General features: G+C 45.0%; 1 protein-coding gene across 1 annotated transcript; it reads right to left on the reverse strand.

Annotated features, from left to right (window-relative positions):
- Positions 1-3,853: 3,853 nt before the first annotated feature.
- On the reverse strand, positions 3,854-24,063 carry Prkra (protein activator of interferon induced protein kinase EIF2AK2). Its single transcript, NM_001024780.1, is given in 8 exon segments — positions 3,854-4,496; positions 7,045-7,219; positions 13,309-13,403; positions 15,734-15,851; positions 16,776-16,854; positions 19,708-19,789; positions 23,208-23,377; positions 23,872-24,063. Coding segments are annotated over 8 exon segments (942 nt in total). The 5' UTR covers positions 23,937-24,063; the 3' UTR covers positions 3,854-4,338.
- Positions 24,064-24,390: the final 327 nt, after the last annotated feature.

A 24,390-nucleotide genomic window follows, 5' to 3' on the forward strand; every position in this document is an offset into this window, starting at 1 on the left:
TCATTTGATATGGTGTGATGTAACTGTAGCCATTTTGAATGTATCCTCATGTGCTCATAAGGTGAAATTATCACTTTAACCAACACTAAAGAATGTTGCTAATAAGCCAAAAAGTTATGGTTAGGTTACTTATGCTCTGTTATCTCAATATTCTGGAGTTCCCTTGTTCACTACCTGTACACCACCCCTCTTACTTCTAGGACCAATCAGCTTGAAAGTTAGTTGATAATACTTTGTCTAGTTAGCCAAAAAATGCCGTACCACTTCCCTTCTTCCTTTTGCATTTTTGAACCTGGTTTTTCCTGTAAAAAGCCTGTCCTTAGAAAAAGCTGGTGCCACAATTAGGCTCCCAAGTTCATTTTTGTGATCCTAATCAATCAGTCTGAATCAAGTGCTCAATTTTCATCGTATCTGAGACTGGTGACTGAGTGGTCAGTGTCTGGCTAATTCTGGACTGGAACACCACTAATAGAGTCAGGGATTGGTTCTTGCCCATAGGATGTGTCACAAGTTGGGCCAGTCATTAGATGGAGTCAGTCTCTGCTTTGTCTTTGTCCCTGCACTTCTTGTAGGCAGGACACATTTTGGGTTGAGGGTTTTGTGGGTAATTTGGTGACCTAATCCCTCCTCTGGGAGTCCTGCCTGGCTACAGGAGGTGGCCACTTCAGGCTCCAGAGCCTCCACTGCTGTGATAGTGTTGTGATAAAAATTAAAAAAGATCGTTTTCTATCAGTTCCCTCGAGCTGGATCTGCTTGCTCTGGCTGCTACTCTGCCACTCTGCATGCCTCCCTCTCCCAAATGTCTCCCTTTTAGCCGCCCTCTCCGCATAGCCCCCTAGATGGTAGTTACCATGCCTGGCACACACACACATCTCATTCTGCCGGCCCTGTGCATTCTCACTCCGCACAGGCAACAGAACCAGATCTGCACACTCCAACGGCCTCTCAGCCATTTCTTTTACACACCATTCTCTTTGACCTGGTTCAAAGTTCCAGAAACTTGTAATTTAGCAATTAGATTTATATGTTAAATTCTCAATCCACGGGGCTGGAGAGATGGCTCAGCCGTTAAGAGCACCGACTGCTCTTCCAGAGGTCCTGAGTTCAATTCCCAGCAACCACATGGTGGCTCACAACCATCTGTAATGGGATCCGATGCCCTCTTCTGGTGTGTCTAAAGACAGCTACAGTGTACTCATATAAATAAAATAAAATAAAATCTTTTTTTAAAATTCTCAATCCACAATTCATCCACACAATAAATTCACTGCCAATTGATAAAGATATAAACTGCTCACCTAGACAAGATAAAATCAATCCAGTTCACCTAAATCTGAACCATCCTCCACTGTAGACTCCATTTTGATCCTCCTTCTTCCTCTTTCCCACCTTACAAAAACTTGTCCCTGCCCAACTCTCTACTGTCCAATCACGAATCGCCTTGACATCAACCTACATGACAGTATAGATAAGTGACCCCCAAAATACCAGAGAACTCCTAAAGCTAATAAACACCTTCAGCAAACTGGCTGGATACAAACTTAACTGAAAAAAAAAATCAGTGAAACAACACAATAGCCACAAGTAATACATAAAATATCTTGGTGTAACTCTAGCAAGTGAAAAACCTATATGACAAGAACATCAAGTCTCTGAAGAAAGAAATTGAAGACCTCAGAAGATGGAAAGACCTTCCATGCTAATGGATCAGTAGGATCAACAAATTGAAAATGACCATCTTACCAAGAGCAATCTACAAGTTCAATGCAACTCCCACCAAAACTCCAACACAACTCTTCACAGACATGGAAAGGACAATTCTCAACTTCGCATGGAAAAACCAAAACGCAGTATAGCTAAAACAATCCTGAACAATAAAAGAACTTCTGGAGGTATCACCCTCCCTTGATTTCAAGCTATTCTACAAAGCAATAGTAATAAAAACTGCATGGCATTGGTATAGAAACGGACAAGTCGACCAACGGAATCAAATCAAAGAGACAGAAATAAACTCACACACCTATGGACACTTGATTTTTGACAAAGAAGTCAAAACCATACAACGAAAAAAAAAAGGAAAGCATCTTTGACAAATTGTGCCGGTCTAACTGGATGTTGCAGGTTGAAGAATGCACATAGATCCGTATTTATCTCCCTGCACAAAACTCAAGTCCAAGTAGGTCAAAGACCTCAACATAAAACCAGACACAGAATCTAATTAAGTCACTCTCATTCTACCATGTGGTCCCGTGCTCCAGGAGTGCTTAGTCATAGCTAGTCAGCCCTACCATCCTTAAGCACTAGTCTCTCCATATTTCTCAACCATGGTGCTTACTGTGGAACTCAGCTCACTTGTGAAAGTTGCAGCAAACGTGTGATTCCGGCATCCTATGGATTGTGGGCTCTGCTTACCATCATTGAGTGGGGCTCACATTTTGTAAGACAGGCAGCAGAATGAGGTATAAAATCCCACTGGTTCCCTTTTCTTGTATTCACTTCTCCAAGCATCATGGCTTGGGTTCCCTGAAGGACTCTGACTGGGTGGAATGGAATGCCTTTAATTCCAGCACTCAAGCGGCAGACAGGCGGACCACTGTGAGTTCAAGGCCAGCTTGACCTACATAGTGAGTTCCAGGATAGCTAGGGCTATAGAGAGAGGACCCTCCCCCCAATCTCAAAAATCCAAAGTCAAATTCAAACAACACAAAACACCCACAGGGCAGCCTCAGCTGCTCCCTGTGTATCTTAGTATGGGGCAATATGGTGACTCTTTGAAATGCAGGCTGCTCTTGAAAGGATGACTAATAATAGGTGGCTCTCTCCAGTTAAGACAATTATGAAGAAGGTTTGATAGTTGAGGTCTGAATGTTAGCAACTCTCCCAGAAGGGACTAAATCACCATGCATTTAAGAATCTAACTACCAGGAGAAAATTAAATATGGAAAGTTGACTGAATCTGAAGAGATTTGGGGAGGAAATGCAAACATACATGTTTTACTGGGAAAGAGATGGGAGGGAAACTTCTTATGCACTGCAGAAAAGTTCCTGAGTTCCTAAGAGCCTACTTTCCTTCTGCAATTATCTTTAAATATAGCAGAGCACTGTTTCCTTTCCCTGTAACTTAAAATGCGTGCATTTTTACATTTATTTATTGATTGATTGGTTGTGCGCATATGTATGCCACAGCACTTCTGTGGAAGTCAAAGAACACCTTGTGAGAGTCAGTTCTCTCCCTCCACCATGTGTTCAGGGACTCAACTTAAGTGTTGGTTGCACCTTTATCCACTGGGCCACCTCTCTGGCATTTTTTCTAGCCTTCGAATCAAATCATGTCTTTGAAATATTCTTATAAAAGAATTGAGGGGGTTGGGGATTTAGCTCAATGGTAGAGCGCTTGCCTAGGAAGCGCAAAGCCCTGGGTTCAGTCCCCAGCTCCAAAAAAAAGAACCAATAAATAAATAAATAAATAAATAAATAAATAAATAAATAAATAAATAAATAAAATAAAATAAAAAAAAAATAAAAGAATTGAGGGAACTGAAAGGGTTTCTGGTGTTGTTGTTTGTATTTTGTTAACACTTTTTAAAACTACCAATTCATCTACAAATGGTTATGTCAAAGGCCTAAGTTGCATAATCAATTCATACAGTATTTAATCAGTACATACATGGAGTACTTATTCAGTACATACATTTGCAGATCTTTTTAGGCCTCGGGTTTTTACTTTCACTCTCCGCAGTAAGCTAGTGGTGTGTAGACAATATAACTGAAAATGTTCAAAAGAAAGTTTGTCTACAAAGAATAAATTTAAGATCAAGCGAGTAGCTGTTTAATAAAATGAGCAGAGTCCCCATTATAAGAACAGCTTTTTATTCCATGGTTTCAAATACATAGCAAACCGACCATGTTCCCTGAAATTTAGCAATGACATTCATCACAAGCCTCAACGCTCTAGTCTAAAAGGGCTCTTCAGAATCCACTTCACAAAGCTTTGCACAGAACAGTTTAAGCACCAGTAAGACTGTTGTTAGCAGTGCTCTTATCCCTTCACTGTTACAGTCAAACATGCAGGTTCAACCTATGTGTCTGACCCTGTAAAATGGATGCCACACTCAGCCTTGTGGTACAAAGTTTATAAACACAATATACCAATACAAAGTTGAAGCCATTAAAAAGAGCTTAATAACAACTACCAGGAGACGATTAAATCTGGGAAGTTGAGGGAATCCGAAGAGGATTTGGAAAGGACACTCAGACGTACATTACGGTAAATGTTTTACTGGGAAGAGGTGCGAGGGAAACTTCTTTGCGCTTTGGAAAGACTCACTTGCTCCGAGCCTACTTTCTTTCTGCTATTATCTTTAGATACTGCAGGGCATTGTGAGCGGCGTCACTCTGGGCATTGCCACAGGAGATGCCTGAGCCATGACACACGGTGATGGGACTGGTGGACAGCTCTGCGAGACACTGATACTGCCCGTTGGCACTCAGCTCCTCTGTAATGACACATGCCAACGAGACGGTTAGCGCTGGGTACGTGTAAAGCAAACCCGTTAGAAAAGCATTTGTTTTCATTGGTCTTGAAGCATCCATAGTACGTTACCTCAGTCACGCACCAATATTTATGCAAACAAAACGGACAGGGAGTGGGGGGTGCCAGCTCAGATCTGAATTCCATGGCACTTGATGGAAGCAAGGGGATTTCCAATTCTAGGCCATCCTGAGCCATATAAAGAATTCTAGGTTCGCCTAGGAGATAAAGCCATTTCTAGGCCAGCCTGGACTATAAAGCAAGATACTCACAGGGGGAAAAAAGTCAAACAACCACCAATCAATCAAAAAAAAAAATCAATCAAAAATAAGACAACCACACCATCCTCCCCACATGCTCAGCTGTAACGTGATCAGCTAAAGAAACCTGAAAGAAGTGCTGATACCAGACTATCAGCCCACACGATCAGATATCAGGGCTGGGGTCAGCTGTAGCTGACTGTTGCATTCCTATGACATCTCCAAGGGAACTCTAAATGTGACTACTTGGATACATAGAAAGACCATACATGGGGAACTCTGGGTTATGGTGTCCTAAAAACAACACAGAAGCCCAGGGAACAAATGCTCTCATCAACCAATGAGTCACTCTCCACAGGTGGTGAAGTGAAGGAGAGAAGTACATGTTTGAAACACAAAATGTGGTTTACTTAGGGCGGCCATGGCGGCTGCTGAGATGGCTCAGGGGGCTAAAGCACTTGCTGCATAAACCTAGAGACCTGGGCTCGGGCCCTGAAGCCCATGTGGAGAACTGACTCCACTAAGTTGTCTTCTGATCGCACACATGCTGTCACACACACACACACACACACACACACACACACACACACACACACACACACACGACAATAACTTTAAAGTGGTTAAATCATAATATTTAGTCACTCAGTTTCAAGGACATAGCTCAATAGCAAAAGGATTACTGAATGAGTGATCCTAGTTATCACATCTAAGGACTTTGTCCCTCAATAGAAAAACTGACATGAAGCCAACTATTTTGAAACTGAACAATTCCATGCCATTTACTACACCCACAGTTCTGTCCATTTCCAAACTATTTGTATAACCTGATGGGACACCTGGACCCCTCAGACACTTATCCTTCCAAGTCCCTCCGCTCCCACTCCTGGCACCCACCAGCCTGCGCTGACTGTTTCACTGGATCACCCCGGAGCCTTTTATGACTGGCTTCTTTCACTTGGCGCAATACTTTTTCAATTTGTCTGTGTTGCCGTAGGCATTAGACCACGCTTCTCTGTGTGGCAGAGTGACAGCTCGTTGAATGTATCCTTGACAGTTTGCTCATCCACTCACTCCTTGAGGAACACCTGAGTTGTTTCCACTTCTTGGCTCTTGGGACTCAGGTGCTATGAACACGCGACTACGGGTATTTGAATAATAGTTTTAATTTCTTGGAGTGAAATTGCTTGGTCACATGAGTTGCTGGTAATTGAACCATTTTACATCTGACCACCAATCTATGAGGTTCCAAACTGAAATCTCACAAACTTTCTTTCTTCCATTTATTTTCTTGACTGTAGTGAATCTAGTGAGGTTGTTGTTGCACTTACATTTCCCTTTGAACTAATGAGGTTGAACACCACTGTGGGGGCTTTGTTTGTTCTCCTTCCTTTTCTCCTCCTCCTCCTCCTCCTTTTTTGAGAAAGTCACTCTGTAGCTCTGGCTGTGTAAAACTCATTCTATAGCTAGGTTCGTCTCAAATTTATGGTGATCCTCCCGCCTCAGGCTCCCAAACGCTGTCCATCGTGCCCAGCTCATTTGTCTGTTTTCCCTGGCAGCAGCTGCACTGGAGCTGGTCAAAGGCCATTTCCGGATGCTCCTGAACTCTTCAGCTCTGTAGCTGGTATGAAGCAAGTCAACAGCACCATCAGCGCATATCTAAACCTTCCTCACAGGCTTCCTCTTTATCCCACATTCTGTGTTTGTTTTTGCCTTTTCCCTTATTCCTGTTCATGATGGCTCAGTTACCCACGTATTCCAATCCTTCAGCAAACTGAAGACACTGATGAACACTTACAAATGGTCTCTCGTCAGCCGTTTTCTGACCACCTGTCTACATTCGCTCCTCAGGTTCTTCATCGTCTGCTGTTTATTTAGACTCTGCATTTGACTCACAGATCAGTCTTAAGGCTGCCAAGACCACTGCAGGTTCTTCTAGCCCCTAAGCTCTAGTTTCCCAGAGCCTGCAGCTCTGACAGGGGAGGTTTCCACATCTCATTAAGGTTTGAATAGGGGTATCACAGCGTTCTGATGCTACAATCATGACACTAAACACACACACACACACACACACACACACACACACACACACACATAGGTGTATAAACTGAATTAAATGAACATCCAGAGGTGGAACATAGTGGTGTTTTGCTCCCATAATCCCAGCACTTGGGAGGTGAAGGCAAGGTCAGGTAGGTATTTGAGAGGTGGATGAGACCCTGAGAACATGTCGGGGCAGATGAGAAAGCTTACCTATATCCAAGTATGTTATACTGAAGCCTTGCTCTTTGGCTATCTCACTGAGCAGCTGGATGTAGTCTGTGTTGGGCAGACTGAGGAGGCTCCTTTTCAGGAGGTTGATCTTTTCACCAGGGGAATTCCTCAAGGAGTGCCAAGTGCATCCCAGGGAATGTCCGACCACATTCGTCTAAAAGGCAGAGACGAGGGAAACTTCAGTTCCTAATTGGGCCATTTCCAGCATCACTACCAGGGTAAGTGATCACAGTTGTCGGGGGCTAGAGAGACAGGTCAGGGGTTAAGAGCACAGGCTGCTTTTCCAGAGGACCCGGCTTTGTTTCCTTCCAGTATAATGTATGTCTAGGAGAGACACTGCCCACAGAAATGCTTTTATTTTGATAAATTCTTACAACTTGGGCCAGAGTGACGGCTCAGCAGGTAAGGCTCTTGATATCAAGTCTGATGTCCAAGTTTGATCCCTCGGACTCAAAGTGACTCTTCCTGCAAGGTATCCTCTGACCTCCATATATATATGCACCTTGCCCCCTGCCACATACCTAAGTAATGTAGGAAATACTACCAGGTTGACTTCTGAACTAATTTACACACGACCTACCAACCTGGTTGTTTATCACACTCTCACCAATACCAGCTGGTTATCTATCGAACCGTGTAGCTTTCACCAACCTAAATGGTTGAAAATACCTTATTTGGCATGAATACACTGAATATTTTTCTACTGGACTTCTTTTTTAATTGATGTGCACTGGCTTTACGTGTACAAAAGCTGACTTCTTTGTTTGTTTTAGCTATGTTGATTTTATTTATAGCTTTTAGCTGTATTGTAGGTTCTAGTCGGACTGATTATCTTTCAGATTTTAGATGTTAAGGTATAGTTAAAAAGACTTTCTAAGATTCTTTGCAAAAGATTGCTTGTGACTTCTAAGAGTTCTATTCATGTTCAATTCTTGATCTTGGATTTACTTCAGTATGGGGATATGCAATCTATCTACACAAGGACACACATTCAAACATACTACCTCCCATCCTCACCTGTGTCTGTCAGCTGTCCACACCACAACTGGGTCATCACATCCTCACCTGTGTCTGTCAGCTGTCCACACCACACTTGGACCATCATATCCTCACCTGTCTGTCAGTGTCCACACCACACCTGGACCAATACATCCTCACCTGTCTGTCAGCTGTCCACACCACACCTGGACCAATATATCCTCACCTGTGACTGTCAGCTGTCCACACCACACCTGGACCAATACATCCTCACCTGTCTGTCAGCTGTCCACACTGTACCTGGCCCATCGCATCCTCACCTGTGACTGTCAGCTGTCCACACCACACCTGGACCAATATATCCTCACCTGTCTGTCAGCTCTCCACACTGTACCTGGCCCATCGCATCCTCACCTGTATCTGTCAGCTGTCCATACCACAACTGGACTATCATATCCTCGCCTGTCTGTCAGCTGTCCACACCACACCTGGCCCATTGCATCCTCACCTGTCTGTCAGCTGTCCACACTACACCTGGACCATCGCATCCTCACCTGTGTCTGTCAGCTGTCCACATCACACTAGGACCATCATATCCTCGCCTGTCTGTCAGTGTCCTCACCACACCTGGCCCATCGCATCCTCACCTGTGACTGTCAGGTGTCCACACCACACCTGGACCAATATATCCTCACCTGTCTGTCAGCTCTCCACACTGTACCTGGCCCATCGCATCCTCACCTGTGTCTGTCAGCTGTCCATACCACACCCAGACCATCGCATCCTTACCTGTGTCTGTCAGCTGTCCACACCACACCTGGACCATCACATCCTCACCTGTGTCTGTCAGCTGTCCACACCACACCTGGACCAATACATCCTCACCTGTCTGTCAGCTGTCCACACCACACCTGGACCAATACATCCTCACCTGTCTGTCAGCTGTCCACACCATACGTGGCCCATCGCATCCTCACCTGTGTCTGTCAGCTGTCCACACCACACTAGGACCATCATATCCTCGCCTGTCTGTCAGTGTCCTCACCACACCTGGCCCATCGCATCCTCACCTGTGACTGTCAGGTGTCCACACCACACCTGGACCAATATATCCTCACCTGTCTGTCAGCTGTCCACACTGTACCTGGCCCATCGCATCCTCACCTGTGTCTGTCAGCTGTCCATACCACACCCAGACCATCGCATCCTTACCTGTGTCTGTCAGCTGTCCACACCACACCTGGACCATCACATCCTCACCTGTGTCTGTCAGCTGTCCACACCACACCTGGACCAATATATCCTCACCTGTCTGTCAGCTCTCCACACTGTACCTGGCCCATCGCATCCTCACCTGTGTCTGTCAGCTGTCCATACCACACCCAGACCATCGCATCCTTACCTGTGTCTGTCAGCTGTCCACACCACACCTGGACCATCACATCCTCACCTGTGTCTGTCAGCTGTCCACACCACACCTGGACCAATACATCCTCACCTGTCTGTCAGCTGTCCACACCACACCTGGACCAATACATCCTCACCTGTCTGTCAGCTGTCCACACCATACGTGGCCCATCGCATCCTCACCTGTGACTGTCAGGTGTCCACACCACACCTGGACCAATACATCCTCACCTGTTTGTCAGCTGTCCACACCATACCTGGCCCATCGCATCCTCACCTGTGACTGTCAGCTGTCCACACCACACCTGGACCAATATATCCTCACCTGTCTGTCAGCTCTCCACACTGTACCTGGCCCATCGCATCCTCACCTGTATCTGTCAGCTGTCCATACCACAACTGGACTATCATATCCTCGCCTGTCTGTCAGCTGTCCACACCACACCTGGCCCATTGCATCCTCACCTGTCTGTCAGCTGTCCACACTACACCTGGACCATCGCATCCTCACCTGTGTCTGTCAGCTGTCCACATCACACTAGGACCATCATATCCTCGCCTGTCTGTCAGTGTCCTCACCACACCTGGCCCATCGCATCCTCACCTGTCTGTCAGCTGTCCATACAACACCCAGACCATCGCATCCTTACCTGTGACTGTTAGCTGTCTACACTGTACCTAGACCATCGCATCCTCACCTGTGTCTGTCAGTTGTCCACGCCACACCTGGACCATCACATCCTCACCTGTGTCTGTCAGCTGTCCATACCACACCCAGATCATCGCATCCTTACCTGTGTCTGTCAGCTGTCCACACCACACCTGGACCATCACATCCTCACCTGTGTCTGTCAGCTGTCCATACCACATCTGGCCCATCGCATCCTCACCTGTCTATCAGCTGTCCACACTGTACCTAGACCATCGCATCCTCACCTATGTCTGTCAGCTGTCCACACCACACCTGGACCAATACATCCTCACCTGTCTGTCAGTTGTCCACACCACACTTTGACCATCGCATCCTCACCTGTGTCTGTCAGCTGCCCATACCACACCTGGACCATCACATTCTCACCTGTCTGTCAGCTGTCACACCATACCTGGACCATCTCTTTTTCCTTACTGGTCTGAAATCCCACTGCTGCCATCACAAGGCAGCTGTGCATTTGCAGGACTCCAGAGTCTTGTTCTGCTCCCAGCAGTAACCGGCTTTATTACAGTTCCATACTTTGCATTATTCTCAGAGAGGCAAGCACCCTAGCCCATCTCAAATTCTTGCTTGTTAGGTGCTGTGCTCAAGCATTTGCTTTTTCCTTTTTCCAGATATGCTTGTTAAAGTCCTACCGCGCTCCAAAATGAATTCTGGTAGTTAGAGTAAGACAGCTTACATTTTTAATGTTTACTATACTGAGTCTCTGCATGAAAAGAAGAAACAGTGCCATGTTAATTTAATTTCTATTATATTCTACAGTAGGGTTTCAAAGTATTTCTACATGAATCCTGAACATTTCTATTCAAGTCTACCCCAGATATTGAGAACAGCTCTTGGCTTTATAAATAAGAAAATTATTGACTTTTTCCATTATACCATTTTTTTCTTCCAGATAGACTTTCTACTTTTCCATAAAATATGTGTTTTTATTTGTAAATTTAAAACTTTGGTCATAATATGTTGTGTGTGTGTGTGTGTGTGTGTGTGTGTGTGTGGTATGGTGTATGTCTGCTTGTTGTACATGTGAGAGCGTGCTTACGTATGTGTGTGGAGGCCAGAGGTCAACAGAGGCATCTTCCCCACTCACTTTCGACCTTGTTGTTTGAGGCAGTCTCTCCCTGAATCTGGAGCCCACAGACTCAGCTGGCTGACCAGCAGGGACCCTTCCGCCTCTGCGTTCCAGGGTTGGGCTCACAGGCCATTGTGCCTGGCTTTTTATATGAGTGCTAGATTTCCAACCTCAGGTCCTCACTCCTGCATGGCAAGCACTTCATCAGCTGAGCCAGCTCATCACCAAGCTCTCAGGCAGTTCTGAATCTACGCATATCTACCACAGGGGAAAAATAAAGCACACAGCATGAACAAAGGACAACCACCTGCTGCGCCCTCTCCTTGCCCTCAGGCTCCCTCCCCAAAGCGATGAGTTAACCTGCTCTTCTTAACCCCTCCAGTTGATACTTTGGAGACGTGCTAATTAATACTTGGCACATTCTCTGACTGTCTTTAAGACAGGGTCTCATGTAGTTTGGGGCTGCCTTGAACTTGCTGTGTAGTCAAAGGCAGCTTTGAACTTCTGCCTCTCTTGCATCTGCCTCCCAAATGTGCCACTGTTCCCATCTCTCCAGGCATTTACAGGAAAATAATCAGATTATTTGCATCTCGTAATCAGTGTACCTCATCTTTTCTTGTTTCCGGCTTCAGTCTGTTCCCTGTCATCTATGTTTCTAGAACAAGGTCAGACAAAAACTTCTTTTTTTTTTTTCCGGAGCTGGGGACCGAACCCAGGGCCTTGCGCTTCCTAGGTAAGCGCTCTACCACTGAGCTAAATCCCCAGCCCCAGACAAAAACTTCTTACTTGGTGTCCTGTGTTATTTTTATTTTAATGAGAGTATCGCAATGCAGAGACATTGACCATGTTTCTAATACTTTGGGTTTTTTAATGAGTTTTGACTGCTACAAGTATCTTTTTAGCATATATTGAAAAGACTGCTTTTCCCCCCTGTAAATTAACCATCAGCTCTGTAAGGATGCCATTATAGTTGGGCCACCAGATGTGGGTGCTGGGGACCAAGCCTGGTTCTCTGCAAGAGCAGTGAGTGCTCTTAACCATCTCTCCAGTTCCTCTAAAAGGAATTTTAAAAATATATACATTTCTCTCCATTTCTTCTGCTGTACCTTAGTTTAGGTTATAGTGCATATACTTTCTAGAAGACCATTCCGGTGGTCTCTCTGGTCCTAATATTCATTTACTCCCTATAATCCAAACAAGTGATTTCCTTCCTAACCAACAAGTTAGTTTTTTTTTTTCCTGCCAGGATAAAACTCATTAACAACTTTGCATTGCCCGTAGTATGTCTATATGGCAGTCCCTTTAGTGTAGTTAGCCAATTAAGACATGACCTCTCTTCGCTGGCCTGGCCTCACTCTGAGAATCCCTCCAACCCTGGGATCTGGATGTATCTAGGAAACACTTGTGGTTCTGTACCAAATGCAGCACTTTACTCCGGGGACTCTGCACCTGCCATCTTCCTTCTCGAATTCCCTCCCCCTACTTTCACTCTGTATGCCTCAGCTTCGACGTTACTTCCTCCTGGAGTCTTTCCTGAAACCCCAGTCTTGGCCAGATGCCTTCTTCCATGTTCTTGTGCTGCCATACACCCGCGCTATCTGACTCTCTATCTCTAGTGTTCTCCTCTTATGGCCGGCGAGTAAACTAGTCAGAGGCAGAAGCCGGCTGTGCACTGTATCCCTCGGTACCTGACACAGTACAGGCTCACCGAACCATCATTAAACATGCAGACGAATGAGCGGACGAGAATGGATGAATAAAAGCAGCACCCGAGGCCCTGTTAGCTAATTTGCTTTTTTGGACCTCCTGCATGCTAAGCACAGAGTGTTGCAGAGCAATTAGCTGAGCTCCCATTTGCAGATCCCAGCCTGAAATTCTGAATTAACTATGTCTTCCAAGTCCTCTTACCTGACCCAACCCTGGCTCCCATACAGGAGGCAATGCAACCTGGAGTCATAGATAAAATGCAACGATTTTTAAACATCGCAACTCCAAAGCTGCAACACAGCAATGAAGGGGCATCTCCTGCAGTAGATACTCGGTTACGTTCAAATCCTGTCTGATTATTACTTACTAGAGAAATGTGGTTCTCTGGAGAAATATTACTAAATTTGGCGAGGAATTTCTCAGCAGCGTTTCTCTTGGCTTGTTTTTTTGATGCCCCCTTTCCTAAATAAAGAAAAAGAAATGGTAGATTTAGAAATTAATGCCCACTGAGAATGATGGAATGTGTACAGAGTTGTGTTTTATTAGTGAATACCTCAGGATTTTCATACGCTGGCCCAATACTTTTTACCGAACTGACATTTCTGTTTGTTGTAATATACATACACTGTGTGTTTATCTCAACATACCACACCTCCCACATCCTTCTGTGTTCACCTTTATTAAATCTGCCAGCATTTAGCATTTAGCTACCAAAGTGAAACACAGAGGGGGGGGGGGGGAGAGACAGACAGACAGACAGACAGACAGACAGACAGACAGAATTGCTGGGATTCAAAGCCAGGGACAGGGGCCTACATATGCTAGGTAAATGCTCTATTACTAAGCTATACCACCAGTCCTCAAATAACCATTAATTATTGTATTTTTAAAAGTGTGTGTGGTGTGTGTGTGTGTGTGTGTGTGTGTGTGTGTGTGGTATGGTGTGTGTGTGGTGTGTGTGGTGTGTGTGAGTGTGTGGTGTGTGTGTGTGGTGTATGTGTGTGTGTGGTATGGTGTGTGTGTGTGTGTTATGTGGTGTGTGTATTTGTGTGTGTGATGTGTGTGGTATGGTGTGTGTGTGTGTGTGTGTGTGTGTGTGGTGTATGTGTGTGTGTGGTGTATGTGTGTGTGTGGTATGATGTGTGTGTGTGTGTGTGTGTGTTATGTGATGTGTGTGTGGGAGTGTGGTGTGTGTGTGTGTGTCTGAGCCCACCCGTGTTAGGGTGCATACTGGCCAGAGGCTGATGTTGGTTATTTTCCTCTGCTGTTCTCCATTTCTGTTTGTTTTTTTAAATTTGTTTGTTTGTTTTCCAGGCAGGGTCTGCCCCTGAACCTGGCGCTCACCATGTCAGAGCACTGGCTGGCCTTACTTTGTGCCAGCCGGCCATAAGATGGATGCCAAGGATTCAAATGAAAGTTATGTCCATGCAGCAAGCATTTTACCACCAAAGCACCTCCCCAGCCCAGTCCTTACAATCTTTCTCTATACCTAGCACAGGAAGCATATATGATTTCATTCTGACCAAGTAGACTTATCAAATACACCTGAATTATAATTCCTGTTAACATTTATTTCTTGCTTATAATCTTTTATATGCTGACAACTATGTGAATTAAAAAAAATTAATATAGGTATAGGAGACACTGGAATTGAAAAACATGTTAAATATCTACTTCTATACTTGTACAGATTTAAAAACCGGGAATAGCTAGACATGGTAGCTCGTGTCTTTAATCTCTGTGCTTGGGAGGGAGAGGTGGTTGGATCTCTGTAAATTCAAGGTCAGCATGGTCTACAGAGTGAGTTCCACAACAGCCAGGGATACGTAGTAGGGAGACCCCGTCTCAAAAAGGAAACCATAAAAAGAACTATGGATATAAACTCAGTCACAGAACACTTGCCTAGCACATGACACGCTGAGTGTTAAATACCCAACATCACTAAACAGAAAACAAGCAAACAACAAACAAACAGAAGTCAAGGAGACCAGGAAGTTTGCTCAATCATCTAAATCCAGGACTTCATGAAGAACGTAAGCTGAAGGGAGGCCCTGCTTCTGGCCCAGTGTCTTCCGTGGTGGCCACATGGACACTTAAGAGTAAACCCTGGCCTGTTACTCGAGTCTAATCTCCAGCTAAGGTAGAACCCTATGTGCTCTATTTTGCTTTTCTCATCTGTACTGGGGACTGGCCCAGGGCTCACATATACTACGCCCTATCACTGTCCTGCACCGGTAGCTCATACCATCCTATGTTGATCGACTTTAGAATTGACCAAAGCATGCCAGAGAAGTCAACACAGGGACCCTCACTAGGACTTTTTAAAGTGACTGGTTTTTGTCATAGTTTGTCCTTTATAACACAAAATTTGCTACAACTAGAAAACAAAACTCTATTATCTTTGTCATTTATTATGTCATTATTTCTACTTTATATTTTATGATTCTGGAGACTGAAACTAGGGCCTCATATGCACTAAACAAATATTCTACCATTAGAAAAAATACTCTCAGAGACTCACCACAGCTTTTATTTGCCACATAGTCTCTCATTCTTCACCCCCGTTTTCCAATCCAGTGATAACTACTTACGGCACAGAGCCTATAATTTGCCTGTCTTTTCCGTTACAACCTCATTTTTAAAACATCAAATTAAGAAATGTAACTATTCTCAGAAAGTCAAAGATAGTAGAAAAGAGACATCAATACTCAAAAAGCCATGTAACAGAAATTTCTATGGCAATTTCCCATCTAAAAACAGTGCAAGTGCCTCTAATTGTAAGAATTGAGTACCAGTTTCCATGAATGACTCTAGCCTGCAAATCGTGGTATATTCTCTCTTATGAGCGGGTCCTCCTTCCTGGGAAAGGGTATATTCAGGAAGCCGCCAGCCATGGTGAATTGCTAATTCCTGTAAAATTGATGAGGTTATAATAGTAAATTTAACTATTCAATGGCTCAGTCACATAAATGATGTTCCTCAGTGCTGATTCTGTTTCTAGTCACGTGCTTGAAAAGAACCATTGTGCTGGCCAATGGGAAACTGAAGGAACACCCTGTTATTTTGCATAGGCAGACCCACATTCTATATCATTCTATCACAATGCCCAAACCAAAGCAGTTTTGTGCCATTGATGGTGCTTTCTGCTCCTTGGTGAGCTGACGCCTGCATTCAATAAGAAAGTCAGGCTACATTTGGTTTTTTTCTTTTCTTTTTTTGCTGGAATCAAGCAATTAAGTAGGCTACCTCTCTTCTCTTGAATTTAGTTGCACAACTAAGGTTCTGTGTAAATTCTGTGTTGACAGAAGTAGACAGAGGTAGGTTACAAGATTAGTGAGAAATACTACATACCCTTAATGCATAAAAACAGTTACCCAGCTGCTTATTGGCCTTTTGACTAAGAAAAGTATAGACCTGTTGCACCAAGGTCTGCTTATATTGAGTAACCAGTCCACCAAACAAAGGCAAATATTGAACAAGAGGAAAATCCGAAGCAGGTTAATAAGAAAATAATTCAAGCTGGCTACACAGAGTGCACTGATCACAACTTAGAAACAAAAGCCTCAGTGCTGAGGTGCAGTGGCACACACCATTAAGCCTAGCACTCGGGAAGCAGAGGCAGGTGCATCTCTGTGAGTTCCAGGCCAGCCTGGTCTATATTAATAAGATCCCAGGATAGTCAGGAACACATAGAGAAATCCTGTCTCAAAAACACAAAAAAGAAAGAAAACAAAACATTCATGTATTTAGAACATCAACTGTTTGCCTTAGCCCTTACAATAGTACAAAGTCTTATCCTTTGGTCAGTAGACAGAGTGTGGAAAGCTAACTTACCTGTAATGAGCCAATTGGATTCAGCTGGTTCTTTGGCTGTTTGGATGGATCAGGCATTAAGGGGTCAGGAACTGCAAAGCTAAACATTATTAGAGTGTTATTAAATAAAATGACTTCCTCCACGCTACTAAGTAAATGATAATGCATTCTCTATTTAACCAGCTCAGCCCTTCTAGGAGGGCTGAAAGCCCTTCACTCCGATTTCTTTGGGAATCCACTCATTATCCTGGGGCTGCATCAAGCCTTGTTTCCAGATGCCTATTGTTTTACTTTGATAGATCATAATATCTTAATCTTCTGAGTCCCTGACTATTTGGGGTCACGCTTGGAGGTAGAGGTAGGAGGATCAGGAGCTTAAAGTTACCCTTAAAACAGCAAGTCTGAGGCTAGCCTGAGCTACACAAGACCCTGTATTAAAAGAAAAAAAATTTAGCCTGGATCTTTAAAAAGTCATCTGGTCATAAATTATTCAATGCTGCACACAACCTGTGCACTCCTCACCCAACTTCTGAATCTCACTGCGTACTACTTGGTTGTAGGACTGATGTACCTATTTAGATAAGCTTTGTGGTGCTTTGTACATAACAGTTGCTTAATAAATAATACTTTAAATGTACATATTAAGGGCTGGAAAGATGTCTAGGTGGTTAAAAACACTCACTGCTCTTACAGAGAACCTGGGTTTGGTTCCCAGTCCCCATGGGGTCAGGAGGGCAAACAATCACCCATAACAGCAGTTTCAGGGGATTAAATACATCCTTCTGTCCTGTGTGGGCACTAGGCATACACGCAGTACACATATGCATATGCAGACAAAACACGCACACACATAAAGATAAACCTAAAAACAGTCCCAGGGAAAGTACATGGAGTGATACTAATTAAAGAAGAGATCAGAAATTTGGGATGGAGAGGAGGGTTGGACAAGGAGGAAGGAGGGAGACAGGGGTAGGAGTCATACAGATGCATGATTGAAGTTTTAAGTGTGTGTGTGTGTGTGAATGTATAAAGTACATTACTATTAAAACTGATTTTTACCAAAAACAAAACAAAGAAACGAAGACAACAGTTAGCCAGGAAAGTTAGCCGAGCGGTGTGGTAACAAAGGTTATAAATGCATTTTCATTCAGAGAGCCAGGCAAGAAAAATCCGTCCCGTCATCTGCTCGCCATATAATCCTCTAAGATTTCGATGTATCTTGCAGAGAGAACACGTCCCATATGACTCTGGTTTAACATGTGTGTGGGAGGGGGATTATAATCCGGGGAAAGAGAACAGTTTCTTCAAGGGACTTGGAAATGACTCGTTTCTTGGGAAACCAGTGCCTAGTTTTGAAGAAGCTGTCAAGCACCTAAACAACTGAAGCCGTGGCGTGACACTCCCGCCATGACAGGAGACGCGGCTGCTACCATCGCCTCTGACTGGCACGTCTGACCCAGGCTGACGAAGTAGACAAGTCTTCACTTACAATGCTGCATGCCGAAGCTATGCAAATAATGGGGACGGAGGCGCGAGGAAGCCTCTGTATTAAATCAGGCCGCTGTAGGCCTGACTACAGCTTACCGATTCTCATCTTACCTGCCAAGAAGCACAGATACACAGCGAAGCTTGCTTACCGTTACAAACGCCTAGGAACGTTCCATGGTGACAAAGTGAAGTGCCCACACACAGCGAGAACGTGCTGTGTGCTGATTTCTACAAATGTACCCAACGCCCTGGCATGACCTCTGGCCTACACAGAACAGCAAGGTCGCCAACCAGTGGAAGAGCTCGAAAGCTGAGCTATCGGAAGCGTGACTGAAAGCCAGTGTAAGTCACGGATATTCAGGACCACAGGGAGATAAGCACCTGGGAGGTCCAAGGCTGGCCTGGCGCAACCACTTACCTTAAAAGTAAGTATGTCACTCGGTATTTGAAAGTTACCCGAGGGCTGGAGAGTGACTGGGGAAGAGAGAGCAACAGCATGGAGCCTAAATACACCCCTAAAGTCTAAGTCTCACTATGGTTAGAGAACAATAACACCAACTATGGAAGATCACACAAGACTAAACTCCAGGCATCTCTGGGTGTGTGTAAGAGAAGCTGAAGGCAAGCCATGTTCCACAGTGTGCCCAGTGGAAGCCAAAGGCTCCATTTATGAGACGCATGATGCTGCAGGACCAATACTCTTTCTAAAAGCACTGACAATAGCAGACATTTCCATCTGGAACTATCCGGAAATACTGCCCCACTTAACATCCGCCTGGCTTTGATACAGGAAAGATGCACCTTGATCCTTTTTCCCAAATGAGAATGCCTAAGAGTACTTTCAGCTAAATAGAGCAACACATGCTTTTAATGCTAGCCTCAAGGAGAACTGTTAGCTGGAGTCCAGCCTGGGCTACTTAATGAATTTGAGGCCAGCTAGGCTAGAAAAAAAAGTTGGCCAGGTAGTGGTGGCACAGGCCTTTAATACCAGCATTCAGGAGGCAGAGGCAGGTGGACCTCTGTGAGTTGGAGGCTAGCCTGGTCTTTAGAGCTGGTTCTAGGACAGCCAAGGCTACACTAATAAACTGTCTCAGAAACCAAAAACAAATAAAAAAAAGAAGAAGAAGAAAAGAAAAGAAAGTACTACTTTTACTGACTTTTCCCATTTTACACCTTAGTGTGATTAAAATTATCCATACTAAGAATATTAATATCTGCCACAAATACTAACTGCTCTCCGTCATCCAGCAAAACCTAGCTCATGACAGCCTACCTTCCACAGTTAACGACCAGATTAATAGGCTTAAATTGTCTATAAGGGATGGCAGGCTGTCACAGACATGGAATTTTAGAGTGAAGATACTAACGATTGTTTGCTCTGTCGCTTTCGAGAGCATATTAAAATTTTTCATCTTACCTCAGCCATGAAACCTCTGAGCTGCGAATACAAAGAAATTTAGCTCACCAAATACTTGCATTGGCTTTCAAAATGTTTATGGCAGCCTCTGCAGCTCTGTGCTTCGCCAGCTTCTTACTCGTCCCTTCACCTGAATTAAAACGGAAGGAAAGTTCTCAGTCTCTGTGAAGACGTATAGGTTTCTCATACGTCTCATTCTCATATGAGACAGCTGTTCTCATAATGCAAAACAAAGTCACTAGACGCATGCTCACTCGATACTGAAACCATCCACCAAAACGTGCAATTGTATTAGTAAAACTATCAACACGTGAAATTGACACATAAAGCCAATTTTAAAAGTACTACATATTTGAGTTTATGTACACCCGTATAAAACACTATTTCTATACCATATATATGTATTATATAAAATGGGAATAAGCCAGACCCTATCATATCTCCTAAAGAAACAGAACTCAGCATTTTGTTCTTCGTTTATTCCTAGACAAATAAGAAATTCTTCTCCAGCAGGCTTTCCTCAGAGAAGCTACAGAGTCCCTGTTTGAGCTGAGCAGGCAAGATTACACACTGAGTGAGACAGAGAAGGGTAAGGTAAAGCTTGTATCCCAAGTCCTCCCCACAGTGTGTATAGCTAACATGGGTAGATCAGGGGAGGACGCAGGAAGACTGGCATCATCTTCATTTCAGCTGCTACATAAGGTACATGGCGAAGTCCATTGTCTCCTTCTGAGTCCAAATCCCCAAACTCATGGAAAAATATTTTCAAGTGTGACCCTGAAGTATCAGGACACGGGGCTCGATACTCTCTTATCTACTAAAACAGACACTTAGGATGTGGCACAAGACTAAAAGAATCTCTTGTTCTCTAGGGCCGAGAGCCCAATGTCTGCTAACAGATAGCTGAAATACAAAGAACATATTATAACCAGTCTCAGTTCAAGCTGTAAGGTGGCAACAAGATCAGAAGCTTGCCATCTGTGGCCATGCAATTGCACCTATTCAGAAGGCTGAGGCAGGAGGATTGAGACTTGGGGGCTAGCTTGAGCCCCCACCAGACACTGCCCCCCCCCAAAAAGCCACTTAGCTCCTTTTGGAGATACTCAGGAAGTTTTCATGGAGAAAGGGGAATGATATGGACAACTAGAAGACAAATCAAGTGAGGAAGAGCTAAGCAACCAACACCTTGAGCAGAGGACCTGCAACACAGTACACAGTGTTCTCAGGGCCCCAAGGAGATGAGAATGAATAAAGCCTGTGGGCTCGATGGAAGGGATTCTGAGATGCAGGGGTACAGAAGAAGGGGTGGTGACTCGCATTATAAATCTGTCCTTTGCGATCCTTTGTGTGTACAAGGACTGCCAGGGAAGTTTTTCTTTTTGAAGCATATACTCTAATCCCACCATCTGGCAAGGGCCTGATGCTCTGCATTCCTACCAAGTGCCCGTGTGGTATTGAGGCTCCTTGCTGACATTGTAAGAAGGTTGTAAATCATGCTAGCAAGTTGGGGCTTATTTTAAAAGTTTGGGCGATGTGGGGATCACTAAATGGACTGTAAATAAATTTTGTTTTAAAAAAAGAGGGAGACAAATTAGAATGCTAGGAAAACCATTCTGAGTTAGGCAATGGGGGTGCATACCTATAAGCCCAGAGTTTGGGAGGCGGAGGCAGGAGGATTAAAAGAAAAATCAAGGTCAGCTTGAGCTACATAGTAAGTCTCTGCTTCACAACTAAGGACATTAGCTGTCGCACAGAGTGGATGCCACAAGATTCCAAGTTGAAAGGGCAGTTATAAGATAGGAACCTTAGTCCAAGAGAAAGATAACAATGGTCTAGACCAGAGGTTCTCAACCCCCCCCCCCCAGGGGTGAGATATTTACATTGTAATTCACACCAGTAGCAAAACTATGAAGTAGCAACAAAATTAAGTATGCAATTTCATAAGTTATAAAGTAGTAACAAAATAATTCTAAGGGACAACATGAGGAACTGAATTAAAAGGTTGCAGCCTTAGGAAGGTTGAAAACTGCTGCTCTGGAGCACAGGCAGCAAGAGAAAGAGAGAAACTGACTCCACGGTTTTCCAGAAGATAGGGGTTTATGGCAACAGAGACACAAGGACAGGGGAAAGGGGGACAGGACCGAGTCAGGAAGACAACCTCAAGCTTCTATTGGCCAACTGACTGTGGTGCCTCCCAGAAAGAAAAAAAAAAAAAGAATGTAAGAAAAAAAACTGAGTTTAAGTGAAAAGATGGCTGAGTTTGGGACAGTAGTCTGAGACGCCTTTTCCTGATATGCTCAAGCAAAGAAGCCCAGAAAGCACCCAGGCGGATATGTTCTGTTCTTGGCTGAAGACAAAGATTTCAGAATTCCTCTTTCGATAGTAATTGAAGCCGGGAAGGCCAAGAAGTTACCGCAGGAAGACAGGGTTGTGGGAGAGGAGATCTAAGGCAGAATGGTTGAAATAGGTTGTTCATCTGTAACCCAAATGCACTGAGGAGGAGAATGGCCTTTTCTTTTCTTGAACATTCCTCTCAAATATCCGGAAACGACCAGCTACAGCAGGAACTCAATCCTAACCCTGTGGGTTTCTATAAGGAAATCTTCAGTGCACCTCTAACCACCTATCTTCACACAAGCAAAAACTAAAAAAGCTTCAGTTCTTTTCAAGTGACTTCAATGAATAGAGGCAACCCTAGATCCCCACATTTGAATCTATGCTATACTCAGACTAGCAGACAGTGGAACTTGAGCTTTTCCTAACTTTTTCTTTATACATCTACAAATTAAACTATTTAATAATTTTTTTATGTTTTCAATTAATTGGGTATATAGGAAAATAGTGTCCACATTTACAAATGGCAACTCCGGGAAACACTTTCTCAGGCTCAGACTGAAAGAAGGCATGAATCTGAACTTTAAAACTTCATTGTTGTGTGACCTTGGGCATGTGGCTTATTAAAAGGTCTTTGAAGTTGCTACTTCATGAGTAAAAGGGGAAAACAATTTTATACAAAATACCTACATAGTATCTAGAACTAGAAGCCACTGTGCACTGCAGCTTGGAGGGATACAGTATGGGAGTCTTCTACTTTTCCCTGATTTTCCACGGACCCGGACTCAAGCGTGGTACCAAGAATACAAAGTTCGAGATGTGTGCATAAAAAGAGAACCTCGGAAAATTCTGACTCCATGCCTACTAGCCTCTGCATTGGTAACTTTGTAACTTTGAAAGGCGATAGCACCCACGGACTTAGCTATCGGAGCTCCAAGAATATTTCCAGTTTTTAATTCTTAAGAGGAACTTTAGCAGGCTCCCCAGGTATAGGGAAAAGTGTGTGTGTGGTATGCTTGGAGTTTCTGAGTTTCCTTTTATCTTAGCGAGACAAAACTAGGGAGCGAAACAAATGAAGTTGCTCCTGGAGTCTCTTGTCTTCAGAGTATGCCCCTACAGCCGTCTTAATTAAAAGGGCACTTTCCTTACTGAAAAGCAACACAAAACCAGGACCTCCAATCCACATGGTCATGGGGAATTAACTGCATACAGACCTGTGCAAGTTATGTCACCAACGGTTACTCTGAAGGTGAAAGTGGGCACGTGTACTTGCACATCGGATCTTTCACATTCATAAACTGGAATGTTCTTGGTCTTCATGCCGTACTCGTGCAATACCTGAATCGGTGTTTTCCCAGGCTTAGCTGTTATCATCTTGCCCAAACTGCAAAAACCAGAAAAACGTATGCTTTGCATGTCAAAGCTGAAAGGGAAGCAAAAGCATCCACTTGTCAGTTTTGACAGTCACAAATGGTTCTGTGGCTTGCCAGAAGCCAGGGTCAGTTGCAAGGCCTGGGCGCGCACCTGTCCCCGGGTGCTGCAGCCCACAGAGGAGAGTAGAGAGGTCTGTAGAGAGAACTTGAGAGCGGTGGGAGGGATGCTGAAAGAAACCGGGTGGGCTTGAACGCTGCAGGCTCGATCAAGTCTACACCCGGGTCTGCGAGGCACCCTTGTTCAATTCCTCCCGATCGGATAGTAGCCTACGGTCACGGGAGGGGCGGGGCGCGCGGCAGACCCCCAGGGCCCGGAGGGCGGGCCCAGAGCCAGGCCGGGGGAGGGAGAGAGCTTTACCCAGAATGCTGCCCGACAGCCGGCTCCCCGCCCCTGCCCCGCTGCCCACCCGTCTTGGGCCTGCGGCCTCGACGGCCCAGCGCTGACCTGAAGGTCCCGCTGTCCTCGCGCTGCAGCGGCGGGGCCTCGGCACGATGCCTGCTGTGGGACATGGCGAGAAGGGACGGCTGGCCACAGCAATCCGGAGCAGTGAGAATCTGGGTCCTCCCTCTCCACGTCGGCCAGTTCCCGAGAGGAGCGTGCCCGCGCTACCGCTTGGACGCCCCTCGGATCGCTGCCTGCTTCCCTCCTGCAAAAGGACAGGAGGAGAGGGAAGGAGAGGCGGGGCCTCGGCGCGGAAGAGCCGGCCACACCCCCTCTCTGCCGGGCCTCTCTGCCCCGCCCCTCCCTGCCATGCTCCGCCCCCGGATGCTCCTGCTCCACTTTGCCACAGTTCTCGGCCCTTTCCCGGTTCCCCGGGCCCCGCCCCCTTGCCAAGTCTGTCTTTTCCAGCTATGGCCTGCGCCCTAATTGGGCTCCCAGAGCTTCTCAGCCCCTCCTGTGGCCTGGTCCCGCCTTCTCCGCCAGTCCTGGCTCTTCCCAGCTCCTGCAGGCGCCCCCGCTCCG

The sequence above is a fragment of the Rattus norvegicus genome, chromosome 3 (genome assembly GCF_021556685.1).
Source record: "Rattus norvegicus strain SHRSP/BbbUtx chromosome 3, alternate assembly SHRSP_T2T, whole genome shotgun sequence".
Classification (NCBI taxonomy): domain Eukaryota; kingdom Metazoa; phylum Chordata; class Mammalia; order Rodentia; family Muridae; genus Rattus; species Rattus norvegicus.